We start from the raw sequence: 13511 nt of genomic DNA, 5'->3' as shown, positions 1-13511 counted from the left end.
ACTACACAACATGATTTTTATGTTCCTATATGAGACGCCATCATGAAGCTGTGATGAAAATTACAGATGTTAATGAGCAAATTTGCCCTTTTTTATACTGTTCTTTACATTATTCTACTTAAGGCCTAACTAGCTGAATGTGACCAGCCCTGCTGTTCAAAACGCTAGAGTCAAGTCTACACTTTTACCATAACAGAGAAACTATACATCACCCTGAAATTCTCTCTGAGCTATCACATAGAAACCATTCCCTTTCACCGATGTGTTTCTACAGATGAGAATAAGCAGTAAACAAATTGGGGGGAGGTGGGGTGGTGGACCAGATCAAACATCTAACAGAATATTTAATCAGTAAAGTTTCAGCTGCAGCTCATTTACCAATGTGTTTAAGGCTCAACTTAATATGCATTGTTGACCAAACTGAGATGCAGAACTGAGTTAGGAGAACATTTGACTAAACTATGGTGAGTTTAAGTTGGTCTGACCACTTTATTTGTGTACACTGTTAAAAGTATACGTTCCTTGAGGAACCTTGAGGGGTTCCTCAGTTTAAAACTGTGGAGGAAGGTGTAGGACTTCTAACGTCAGCCTCTTCTCTGTAATCATAAGTTCACCAGCAGAAGAAAGCAGGTTTACTTTAAACCAGGCAGATGTGAAAACAGCCCAGGGATCTTTCAAGAATGTTTGTGTGCTATCCTACTGTCACTAGCAACACAATGCTAAGCATTTGGGCTGTTTGCGAAATATCTAAATTACGCAGCGCTAAATGTAAGAAACGATATACTGAATGAACCGTCATACCGCCCAGCACTAATTTAAGCTTTATTATGTATTTTTCACCCATACTCTAAGTTACAGTAGTGAGAAATGGACATCTGGACCCGGTGCACATCTGGACCCATGAGGACATCTGGACCCAGTGGAGATAAAATGCATAAAATGGGGTTTCATGGTGCATGTATAACCAAAAATTAATACACATGTAAACACACTGACCTATGACCTTTATTTTGTTTCATCCAAGTTAGTAAAATAATAATACAACACACCATCAAACCAGTGATAAAGCAGTTAACTAGTGCTAAAGCAAAAAGTGCTGTACCCTGCAAAACTGCCATGCTGTTATGTCATCGTCCTCAGACATGACTCCTGCACTGATGCTGCCCTCACACAACTCATAACCCTGACAGCATGGATTTGATCGGTCACGTAAGGGCTACGTCTGAGACGAGAGCTGAAGGGCCTGCTGTGACACCGAGATGGACTGGAAAGAGAGGGAATGAGTCACGGGTTCTAGCAACTACATCAAGCATGCATTTTGAATGCCTGGACATGTCTATATGATTCTAGACAAAAATATGTTCATGTATGAGACTTATTTATAAATTTTTGGCCATAGTGTATCATTGACTTCAGAGATTTTATGGTAAAAGCCCCTTCCCAAAACTATTCTCAGAAGTATGTTAGCAATAATGTAAGTAAATCCAAAAATACACCTGAAATACAATCTATAAAACTTTATGGGGGGGGGGGGTTGGGGGTCTGTTGGGGGATGTTTAAACATGGATTGGTTGGTTAGGTCAGCTCTGGTTTCAGATGATAACAGTTAGATTGGACAAAAAGGGAAAAAACATTGAGTTTGGGAGGGAGGAGAACCCATGAATAGGTTAGAAATCGCAAAGGGCTTTTTGTAAAGGTAGCAATTCCTTCTCTCTCTCTCTCTCTCTCTCTCTCTCAATGTACATTTACAATATACATTGTGTGGAATAGCTAATTATCATCATAATTCTACTATACAACTAGTATAATTGTGCATCATTAATAAATCCACCTGTTTTACCTTCAACCAACTGAATTGCCCTGTTTACTGTTTAAACAGTGATCACATTGTGTTGCCTCCATTCTTTATAGTTATAAAAAAAAAAGATAACAAGATTTACCATCCTAGCTTCGCTTTACATCATGCCAACATGTCGTAATGAACAGACCAATAGAAATGCTCCAAAATTCTATATTACAAGAGGGTCAATGAAGTGCAGTGAGGTCATAACTAAAAAGAAAAGACCTTGGAGGGCAGAGCTGACCTCTTAGTGATTCACACATTCTGTCTCTCATGCACAGACACACAAACAGACACACACACACACACACACACACACACGCACACATGGTGCTGGTGCCAGAGATTCTCTTGGGAATATGTTTATTCACTCTTCAGAAAGGGCCGGTGGGTATTTAAAGCTCTCGCCCAGATGCTTCAAAGCCAAAGTGTGAGTGTGTGTGAGTTTTTGTAATACAAAAGGGATGCCATTCCATTCTGTCTCACACACACACCTGTTTTCACCATGAAAACACTCCTCGTAAAACTCTCCCAATTGGCAAAGCCCCTATAATACACACATACTCCCACTTTATGGGCTGGTATTAATACCCCAACAGGTGTTAACGTTTGGCTGGGTTTGTGTGTGTGTCCCCAGTATGAGCTTGAAATTGAGCCTCTGGGTTAAACCTAATACCCTGAACTGAAACACAATGACACCACTGCACTGGGCCGTCACACTTGCTACGCTCACTGTGGTGAGAGTGGGTGACAGGTTAAATAGGCGCCATCATGGATAGATGCAAAACAGGTATGTGTGTTTGCATGTGGAGGAAGAGAGAGAATTTGTTTTCATTCACTAGCTATGACTCCCCCTACCACACAATATTACTAGCTCTGGGAGGATGAAGACAAGCATGTGCTTCCTTCGAGACACATGAACTTACTGTGACCGTACGTCCTCTTTTTCCTAGACATGTCCTCTTTTTGGGATCTAAAAATGCGTCCAGCTGGGGTTTCTAAGTTTGCTTCGATTTGAAGTCAGTGGTTGCTTCTACAAGCATTCTATGTACGGATTTTTACAGCTTTAAACTTCAAATCTATCTTTCTCACCACTATACAGCCTGGTCTCAGGAGGAATGTGTACATATGTGACTCATGTGATATCATTTCAGGATTTGTAGAATGCACATGCACAAACTACTGACACTACCCAGCCACACAAAATCAAACAATCTGAAAAGAGAATGTTACAACCTGCGAAGTTTTATTACCTAAATTTAAACTTCAACTTAACCTACTACATCTAAACCTAACCTAACCCACACCTAACCGACTATACAAAAACCTAATTCTGACCTGAACCTAACCTACTACACCTAAACCATATTCTCATATACTACACTAATATCTAATTCTGACCTGAACCTAACCTACTACACCTAAACCTAATTCTAACCTAAACCTAACCTACTACACCTAAACCGTATTCTAATCTACTACACTAAAACCTAATTCTGACCTGAGCCTAACCTACTACACCTAAACCTAACCTACTACACCAAAACGTAATTCTAACCTAAACTTAACCTACTACACCTAAACCTAACCTACTACACCTAAACCTAATTCTAACCTAAACCTAATCTACTACACCTAAACCTAATTCTAACCTAAACCTAACCTACTACACCTAAACCTAATCTACTACTCCTAAACCTAACCTACTACACCTAAACCTAACCTACTACACCTAAACCTAATCTACTACACCTAACCTACTACACCTAAGCCTAAACATAACCTACTACACCTAAACATAATTGTAATCTGAGCACATCTTCAAGATACAATCCATATACTTCATGTGAGCAGGTGTAAATGAGGTCAGAGAGAGAGAGAGAGAGAGAGAGGGAGAGAGGGAGAGAGGGTGATGCTGAAAGAGTTCTGGCCATTGAGTCGAGTTTAAAGTTAGGAGTGGTGCGTAGGTTACAGGTCGCCCTCTGGTTGCATTATGCAGAGGTGACTCAAGTGTTCCATTGTATTTTGTTACTGTGTAAATGTCACCGAAATGTCATCACCTTTCTAGTGTGTGTGTGTGTGTGTGTGAGTGAGTGTGTGTTTAATTGTTGGGGACCATCCTTATGCTGGTTATTTTTTGGCACTGGTGGAGAAGCATGTCTGGAACCTTGCATCTATATTTGTGTGTTTGCAGTTGATGCTCTTCATGTGACCTCAAATCAGGCCAGTCAAAGCATCTGGGACCAACACACACACACACACACACACACACACACACACACACACACTCACAGTTCATTCCTTACAGGGCATGTTCTGTGCTGAGACACCCACACTCCTGTCCTCAGGTGAAGATAAATCTGTTCACTGAAAGATCAAAACCTCAATCAATAGAATCACTGAGTGTTGGGCCGTCACAGTGACCTACCACATCCCCCCCCCAAACACACACATGAAGAGAGAGGGGGGCTAGAAAAGAAAAAGGCAGAGAGACAGTGGGAAGAGAATTAGATAGAGAGACACACAAGGAGTGGAGAGAGACAGACAAGTAGAGAGCTCAGCACTGCTCAGCACTGACTGAGAAGCAGAGTGCAGCTGCCTTGCACATCATTATGATTATAGCACAGTTCTCCAGTTCACGTTACTACCTCACACTAATTCTGATTAGTCCAGATGTACTCAATTAGAGGAAAAACATGTCTGTTTAGATTCTGACATTCTGACCACAGCTTTTTTTTTTGCAGGACAAATTCACACCTTAAAACTGGTGGAATTCTCCTTTAAGGACAACATCAAGAGGGTCCTAAGACAATGTGGGTGGGGGGTGCAAAGATTAACAAGAGAGCAGATGTCCTTCACTAGATAAGAGTTAAGGACATCTCACTACCTTATTGAGAACAGAGGAGTAAATAATGAGAGAGAGAGGGGGGGGGGTAGAGTGAAATAGAGGAGGGGGTTGTTGAGAAATGAGAGTGTTAATGAGAAACAGAGTGTTCAGACAAATGAATCACCCAGCAACAATGAAGTGCCTCAATGACACGGACTCACACACACACACACACACACACACACACACACACACACACACTGTACTCTACTGCATTCTGATCAATTACCTGTCTATCTACCACCCTACACACACCACACACAGAGAGGCTCACAGTAGGACGCAAACCATGCCTTATCCTCAGTTTGCTTTGAAAAAAAAACATAAAGAAATAAACATTCTCAAAATATATATGTTTAATTTTAATAGCACCTTACCAGGTCTCTTTCAAACAGCAATGTGACAATGCATGTGTCAAATAGTAGCAGGATATCTCAGTGGGCAAAACAGGCCTTACATTGAGATGAAGTATAACAATAGAAATTAAACAACACCAGAAAAACTATATCCTGATCCATACAGTTCTGATATCAACATTACTGTGCAAACGCCTCCTAATTTACTTCATTTTCAGTCAAAACGTCCATTTAGTCCACAAGATTTTTAGCATAGAAAATATTATTAACAGAAGCTTCAACAGCTAAATATAATATTAGATGTTTCGGTTTGTTAACCCTGGTCCTGGAGGCACCCTGCCCTGCACATTTTGTTGGATTCCCTGCTTTACTACCCCCCTGCAACTCTGAATGGGCTTGTTAATGAGCTGATTCGATGAACCAGGTGTGATGAGAGAAGGGAAAGCACTAAAATGTGCAGGACAGGGTTCCTCCAGGACCAGGGTTGAGAAACACTGATTTAGTGTGTGCTGCAATGGTGGTGGTAGGAGTTAGGATGAGTCTAAGGGTCTGTGACTGACAGAGGCCCTAAAATATGTGTAAATGAATATTTTGTCGGATAGTCAGAGTTGTGGGGCCCAGTGTGATGTCATGGGGCCCAAAATCCCTGATTACAGCTTCTATTATTTTCAGACTTGTTTTCTGTATTTCTGTCGGAATGTGTAGAAAGTTCCTGCCTTTCACCATTCAAATACTCCCAAACACATTTAACAATGCTGAGGTCTGGACTCTGGTGTAATCAGTCAGCCTCAGTAGTTGGGTTTGATCATATTTTCTTCTATTTTGTCTGCTTGCGTTTCTCAGTAAAAGCTTGTTAATGAGCTCAAAGGTCAGTATAAGCCAGGTTTAGTGTTGAGTGGTCTTCTCACAATGGTAATATGAACACCTGTGGATATTGTCAGATCTGACTGGAGAGTGGAGCTTGATTCTTTCCTCTCTATCAAAGGTTAAAGCTTTAATTGCTGTTTATCTAATGAGGACCGTTCTGAGGGTCTTCCAGGTCTTGCAGAGTTGTCAGGGGTCCCACTTTCTCTATATCTTTGAAGCATTTTCTAAACTCCAGTTCAGGAACCTCCTGCTTTTCACTTTTTGTTTTCTGACTCTACTCTTCATACTCCTCCTTACCTTCCTACTACCCTACTCTTATCTCCTCAGAAACATCTCCTGAAAACTGAAGCACCTAATGGCCGTTTCTGAGTGTACATGAAATATGAAAGAGGGGTGGTCTCTCGTTGCATGATGTTGTACATCCACAGAGATATCCAGTACGTATGTCTGGGATTTAAAGTGTGTGTGAAGTCTCTTTTGCCCTCCAGCTGTGGGAGTTTTACGTGTATGTGCTGGGGGGCGTGATGACCTTGTTAAACGCTGACTTGGCTGCTGTGACTGCTGTTCATTAGTGTCCGTTAGCACAGACTCAATTTGACATGACAGCATGTGACACGGCACGCACTTAAACTGTCATGCATCAGACAGGTACACTGCAATTAGTAAGAAGAAGGCATGAAGACACACACACACACACACACACACACACACACACACACACACAAACACAAACACATATTTAGATGATAGCGTGTGTGTTATGCATGTGGTATTTATTATCTGCCTAAACATATGTGAGTAAACATGCAAGAAGTCATTTAAAATTTTTCCATTGTGTGAAAATTTCATGACAAATTTCAAATGTTCAAAATCACATTATTATTATTATTAGTAGTAGTAGTAGTAGTAGTAGTAGTAGTAGTAGTAGTATCTATTATTATTATTATCTATTAATATAAAAATTATCATTTTGGAGAAATGAGGCCTTGTTTCAACAGCAACATTGAGCACCCAGCCTGTTAAACACATGCAAATTACAAATCTGTAATATGTAGTCTAGCTTTACTTGTACTTGCTTAATCCTTGAAAGCCAAGAAACAGAAATATTGTATGTGTTTTATTATATTTGATACTACATGAGCAGAAATTCTACACAAAGGCAGAAGAAACAAACTCGAATGGTTTTTCGTATGTAAAGTAAATGCAGTCTAAAGTAGGCTGCTGCTGTTGACACGGATCATAAACTAGCTAACTATACTAACTCAACAGCACTCAAGTAGAATTTTTCTCTTTTACTGTGACACCTTCTAACTGAGCATAGTATACTACTCACTCTCGGTGTAGTCATGGATGATCAGTTATCGTTCTCAAGTCATGCTGCAGTTCTAACTCGGCCATGCAGATTTCTCCTGTACAACATCCGGAGAATTCGACCCTTCCTCTTTAGAGAGGCCACCCAGGTGCTTCCAGATTTGACTACAGCAACTCTCTTCTGGCTGGTCTCCCTTTGCGCACCATCAGGCCCCTACGACTTATTCAGTATGCAGCAGCACAGGTCGTCTTTAATGTTTCTTTAAAGTTCAGCCAGGTAACGCCGCATTCTCTTCACTAGCTTCCTGTAGCTGCCCGCATCAGATTCAAAACTCTGACCCTGGCCTACGAAGCCAACAATGGACCAGCCCCTCCATACTTGATGGCAATTGTCAAAAGCTAATCAGTACCCTTCGAGCTTAGAGTATGGCTCGATTTGACTCACCATCTATTAAGATCCATGAAAGACAAGCATCCAGGCTTTTTTCTGTCCTGATCACTTTCGCTGGGTGTCCGAAAGGCGGAGTCGCTCGCTGTCAAAACCGACTGAAGACCCTCCTCTTCTGAGAGTACTTGGGTGAAGTGTATTGTTGAGTATTATGGTCTCCATCCATTATATATATATATATATATATATATATATATATATATATATATATATATATATATATATCATTGCATAAATTAGAACACAAAAATCTTTTTTTTTTCACCTAAACTTTTTTACAATTTTAAATGCAACCCAGAGTTTAAACAGTTTTCTATATGTTCTATATGTTGTAGTTTGTTTACAGCAAAACTGCTGTGAGCAAAACATTTTGGATGTATCAAACATGATATAAAATTAAAGTAATATACATGCAATGTGTTATTTAATTACTCCTTTTTTTTTAAACAAAAGGGGAAAAGAACATGCCACGTAAACTAGCTGGATTAAAGCTGTAAAGAGTTCTGACAGGACAGAGAGAGAGAGAGGGGAGAGAGAGGAGAAAGAGGAAAGGCTCTACCTAAGTTCTGATAGGGTACATTTTCCGAAGTAAAACAGGCCTAAATTCTCTTGTTCACCCTGGGGAAACGAAGTGAAGGCAAAATGAGTGAGAGAGAGAGAGAGAGAGAGAGAGAGAGAGTTCAGCACTCTCTAAGGAGTATTTCCTTTGCAAAATTACACACCAAGGGCTTTCTCCCTCACTCCATCTTCATCTCTCTCTCTCTCTCTCTCTCTCCCAGGGTTTTTGTGCTGACAGGCGAATCTGCACTTATGACAAGGCAACACTCTGAGCACCGTCAGCCGCTGATTCTCTCCCATCAAAGCTGAGGCAGACCCCTTGCCATTTCCATAATAAAACAATAAGCACAGCACTTTGGAGCTGCATCCCGAGATCCAAACGGCTACAGAACCAAAGGCAAAGCAGGCCTGTTTGCGGTCGAATGATGCTGTATTTTACCACGTAATTACAGCTGGGCAGCCGGCGCTGTGCCGCGGCAGATGCTGGGCTACGCGAGGATGCCTTCCCTGGTAATTACCATGATGAACTTGGCACACGCCTGTCATCAATATCCCAACGTGATGACGTGCACGTAGGCAAGCCCTCTGAACTGATGGGGCTCGCTCAAGTGCATAGCTGGATGTGTGTGTGCGTGTGTGTGAATCCTCTTTTTGAGCTGGATTAGGTTTCTGTGATTTAAGAACACATCGTGAATAATTTTTATGGCCAGCGACAACAATATGAGCTTTGTAACATCTTTGTTTACCACAGATAGAAATACACTCTTACTAGGGTACTAGGGTCTCCAAATAAGCAGGTTTGGGTTCTGTTTTTGTCTTTAGAAACAATTGTTACTTAGACTTAGAAAGGTGCTTTTGGTTTCATAAATAACGTAAAGTAAAAATGTAAAGAACTTACACAGAAAGATTCTTCACACTCTATTACAACCATGGTTCTTTAGATAACCAAAAACAGTTCTTCTGTGGCATCCCTGAAAGAACCCTTTAAAGCACCTTTATTTTGAAGAGTGTCAGTACAATTGTTTGTAAAGACAAAAAGAGCTTAGATCCCGAACCTGCTTATTTGGGGACATTGGTGACTACAAAATGAAGCACAGCCTCAAATATGTATGACTGAGGGAGCTCCAGGTTCAGTAAATTACAGAAATTACAAGTACATAAATCACTCCAGGAATATTGCTTGTCAGGATTGTAAAAAAAATCCTGCAGATCAATCCTTGTGATTAAAACCACAAATCTCATCAATAATAATTAAATTTACAGTACCCATAGAATTTAGATTGGTTTGAGGAAAATCTAATCCAGCTCAAAAGGGGTTAAAGAAAGAGTCTGTGCTTGTAAGAGACTGAATTATATCACCAGTGTTGTTCCTTCGGGATCCACTGTACAACTTGTCCCCGCGTCACCTCTGTACCAGAGGATAAGGTTAAATCTTTCACAGGCACATATTCATAGCATTTTCTCCAAACCATCCCATTTTTAATGTAAATTACCCAAGAGCGTATTTCTCAGTTGTTAAAAGGACATTCACATGCAAATTGTAAAAGGAGAGAAATGCATTTATAAATAGCAGGATTACAATTTTTGAATCTTTGCTTTTTTCTCAGAGCAGAAGACCAGAGGGGCCCGATAGTGAGGGAGACCCATTTCGCTACTCATGCTTCAGACTCATTTCTGACACTTCCACAGCATGCGCCTCCGTGGCTCCCTCTGCTGGCAAGGGCACTTAATGGATTGAGGATTTTGAATGAAGGTCATGTTTCTTTCTGAAGGCAAATGACAGACATACACTTAACAACAAAGGTACTAGAAAGGGTTCTTTGAGTGATTGAGCTATAGAGGAACCAAACCAAATTTTTGTTTTTTCTATGGCATCCCTCAATACCATATAGCATTTATATATATATATATATATATATATATATATATATATATATATATATATATATATATATGGACATATGTGTGAAAAAACATGTAACATGTAAAGGTTTAAAAAGTCCACATAGAGGGTTTTTTTTTAAACAAGGTTTTTCACATTCACAGCTCCTTTACAGACATTTCTGAAACCAAAAGTGGCTCTCCTATGGCATCCCTCAAAGAACCCTTTGCTTTTTTTTTTTTTATGTGTTGCAAATTTGTTCTATTGTCCTAGACATTGTTCTAGACATTCTCTTCTGTAAATCAGAAACATTTTTGGGATTCACTGTTATTTACGAAGGCTTTTTAAATCAGCTTTATATTTTATCATTCCCATCTCAATGTGTATTCATGTAAATCATGCCAAGTATAAATAAGTGATGCTGAATTAATTTCACACACATTTTTCTATTCTATAAACTTCAAACCAAACCCATCCAGCTATCTTTTTTTCACAAAGCCTGATGAAATGCATTCTAGCTTTTCCAATAGTAAACACCGCATTATCTTGTCTCAGGAGAGAGAAAGGAGCACATCTGTTGAAGCTGGTTCAGTTCCACGCCAATTCTCTTATGATGTTATAAACCTCTGAAGAGCCTCTGCTTCTGATTCTTTACCACTTACCCGACATGAACTCATCAGCTATCTGATCGATTTACTGTGACAGAGTAAAGTTGTCACTGTGGTTTATTACAAAAAAAACAAAAAAACAACAACAACACACAGTCAGCCCAAAACACACACACACACACACACATACACAAATCCATACGCTGTCTTTATGCATGTAGTTGCCAGGTGAGGACATGAGAGAGGGAGACTTGTAAATGCAGTCGTGACGTTTTTACATGAGCCTGAATGATTGCGACATGTGCCAAGTTCAACCATCGCCTGTAATTTAGCAGGTGCTGTCACAAGCACTGCAGTGTCACACCAGCAAATAATCATGACAATTACACAGCAATAACCACTCTTCTCTACCAGACAGCAGACACCAACAGACAGCATATTGATGTCGTTTGGGGAGGGGGGACTTGAGGAGAACCTCCCTCAACTGTGGTTCAGTGACACTTCAGGCCTAGTGTAAGAAACTGCTTTTGGTTAGTGTTTGGTCCAGCACTGTGTCCAGCGTAAGGACAGGCTAATTCGATCTGGCCTTAGCAACATAGAAGATCAAATGACAGGAAGATCAGATCAGGTGGGACAACTGGTACATTGAAACTCAATGGCCCAAATGGACTTTCTGTACACTCAAGGTAATCATGATTTTTGTCAGTTCTTTAAATCATTGTTGAATCCTTACTCCCACTGATAAAACCTTAATGAAGGGTAGCTCGTATAAAATGTTGACCTTAGTGACGTTGGCAAGAAGTTAACATGAGGCCGAAAGAAAGGGAACCTTTTTGGACTCACCCGGTCTTTTCTCCAGTTTCCTCCCTCGACTGCCACATAGCCGCACTTTGGAGATAAGGATGAGGATTTGTTTCTGACAGAGAGACTTGTTGCTCTTGGGGCAAGGCTTGCGCTTGCTGGCGATCTGCCGGTTGGCCTGTGGGTCCTTCACTTCCCTGCGCTGCCGGATCAGCGAGCTGGCGAGGGCGGCCATCTTGTCGTGCCAGGATCACCTGTCAGTAGGCCACCAGCCCGTCCGGTCACCCAAGGCAACGGACAGGAACGGGCAGAGGGAAGCACGGACAGCAGGAGAGGTACAGGGTCTCCCAAGGCAATCAGCAGATGGGGAGACAATATCAGAGAGAGAACGAGAGAGCGAGAGAGAGAGAGAGAGAGGAAAGGGGGCTGGATCTATGAGTCAAAGGGGTGTGGTTCACACCAAATAAAGTCCCAGCAAAGTTTTCTTTGGTTCAAGAAAACAAAAGCAAATAAACAAACGCAAAGGGTCTGTTTTCATAGGATTGAGGTTGTTCCTTGACAGCTGCTGTCCTTGCAGTTGCTGAAGTGACAAGTCCAGTTGCTGGTGTGGTATTTCAGATGCCGCGCCGATAGGCTATCGTTGGACCACGAGTGTGGCAGTGGGTGATTAGCGGAGTCATGTTGTTGCTGTCTGGTAGCAGAGAGTGAGGCACTGCTCATGCATGCTTCCCTCACTCTCTTCGAGTCTCTCCTCTGCAGTCCTGTCCCAGTCTGTCCCGGACAAGCCCCCACACCCCATGCACTTTCCCCAGCTTCTTATCGACTTTGGATGCTCAAAAGCAGCTTAGAGTAGAAATCACTACACTATCGTCAAAATAAACAGCAGATCACAACGCCCAGATTCTCTGACCTGTCAACTGAGACCAGACAACTCCAGTTTTTACCTGAAATCTACTTTAACCTCTATTAACATTAAAAGGACCTGACATAAGCAACTGCTTTGAAAAATGCAAAGAAAGATATTTTTAAAAATTTAAACCTGGTACGGTTGTCCCAGAAGCTCACGTCCAGAGTGAAGGATTAGAAGAAGAGAAGCGAAGATGGAAGGAATCAGATGGAGGACGGCTTCCCTCCTCTTTCAGCCCCCTATGCACTCCCTCCATCTCTAGCCCCTGGGAGAGGGTTTGTAAATTTCACAGGCTCCCTTGCACAGGGGTGACATTCATAAACGAGGGAAAGCGGATACAGAACGAGAGAGAGGGAGAGAAAGAGAGAGAGTGAGTGAGAGTGAGAGGAGGAGAGAAGAGCAGCGTGGTGTACAGCTCAGCTCTGGCAGTCCTGTGTCCTTCACACACACTGAGACACGAGACAGGAGAGAAGGATGAATGAACGAGGGATGACGGGAGGGAGAGGGAGGTGTGGAGAGGACGGAGGGCGCAGGTATCTGTTCGCTATGGAGATCGCTGTTGCTCGTACGTGTCAGTCATCGCTGGATACTTGCTGTGTTGTACAGGTCCCGAGAAACTCGCCTGTCCCAGTTCAGTATGGTTCTGTCCTGGTTCACAACTGTTCCATCCAGGTTTAGTAGTCTTTGTTGCAGGTTCTGTTCAGGTTCAGTACTGTTCTGTTTAGGTTCAGTATTTGTATGCCCAGGTTCTGTTCAGGTTCAGTACTGTTCTGTACTGGTTTAGTCCTCCTCTGCCATTTCAGTATAGTTTTGTCCCAGTCCTGTACTGTCTCCGTTCAGTACAGTTATCTACTTTTCCTTTCCTGGTCCAGTATAATTCTGTCCTGGTTCTGTTCCAATTAAGTACTGTTCTGTTCAGGTTCTATACAGTTCTGCACTTCTTGGTCCAGTATTCTTCCTATGCAAATATGTCCTGGTTCCTGGGACTGGTCCAGTTCCGCAGTTCTGTAGTTTTTCTTCCCCGGTCCAGTTCTCTTTCTTTTGTG

At 41.6% G+C, this 13511-nt stretch overlaps 1 protein-coding gene across 1 annotated transcript in view; it reads right to left on the bottom strand.

Annotated features, from left to right (window-relative positions):
• fgf11a (fibroblast growth factor 11a) overlaps positions 1–11793 on the bottom strand; it is an 80857-nt gene extending 69064 nt beyond the window's left edge. Inside the window, exon 1 of the mRNA XM_072688781.1 lies at positions 11601–11793. Within this exon, the coding sequence (XP_072544882.1) occupies positions 11601–11793 (193 nt within the window). The remainder of the gene's footprint in view (positions 1–11600) is intronic.
• Positions 11794–13511: the final 1718 nt, after the last annotated feature.

The sequence above is a fragment of the Salminus brasiliensis genome, chromosome 9 (genome assembly GCF_030463535.1).
Source record: "Salminus brasiliensis chromosome 9, fSalBra1.hap2, whole genome shotgun sequence".
In the NCBI taxonomy this organism is placed as follows: domain Eukaryota; kingdom Metazoa; phylum Chordata; class Actinopteri; order Characiformes; family Bryconidae; genus Salminus; species Salminus brasiliensis.
The sequence above is the reverse complement of the archived record's forward strand: the minus strand, read 5'-3'. Positions and strand labels throughout refer to the sequence as shown.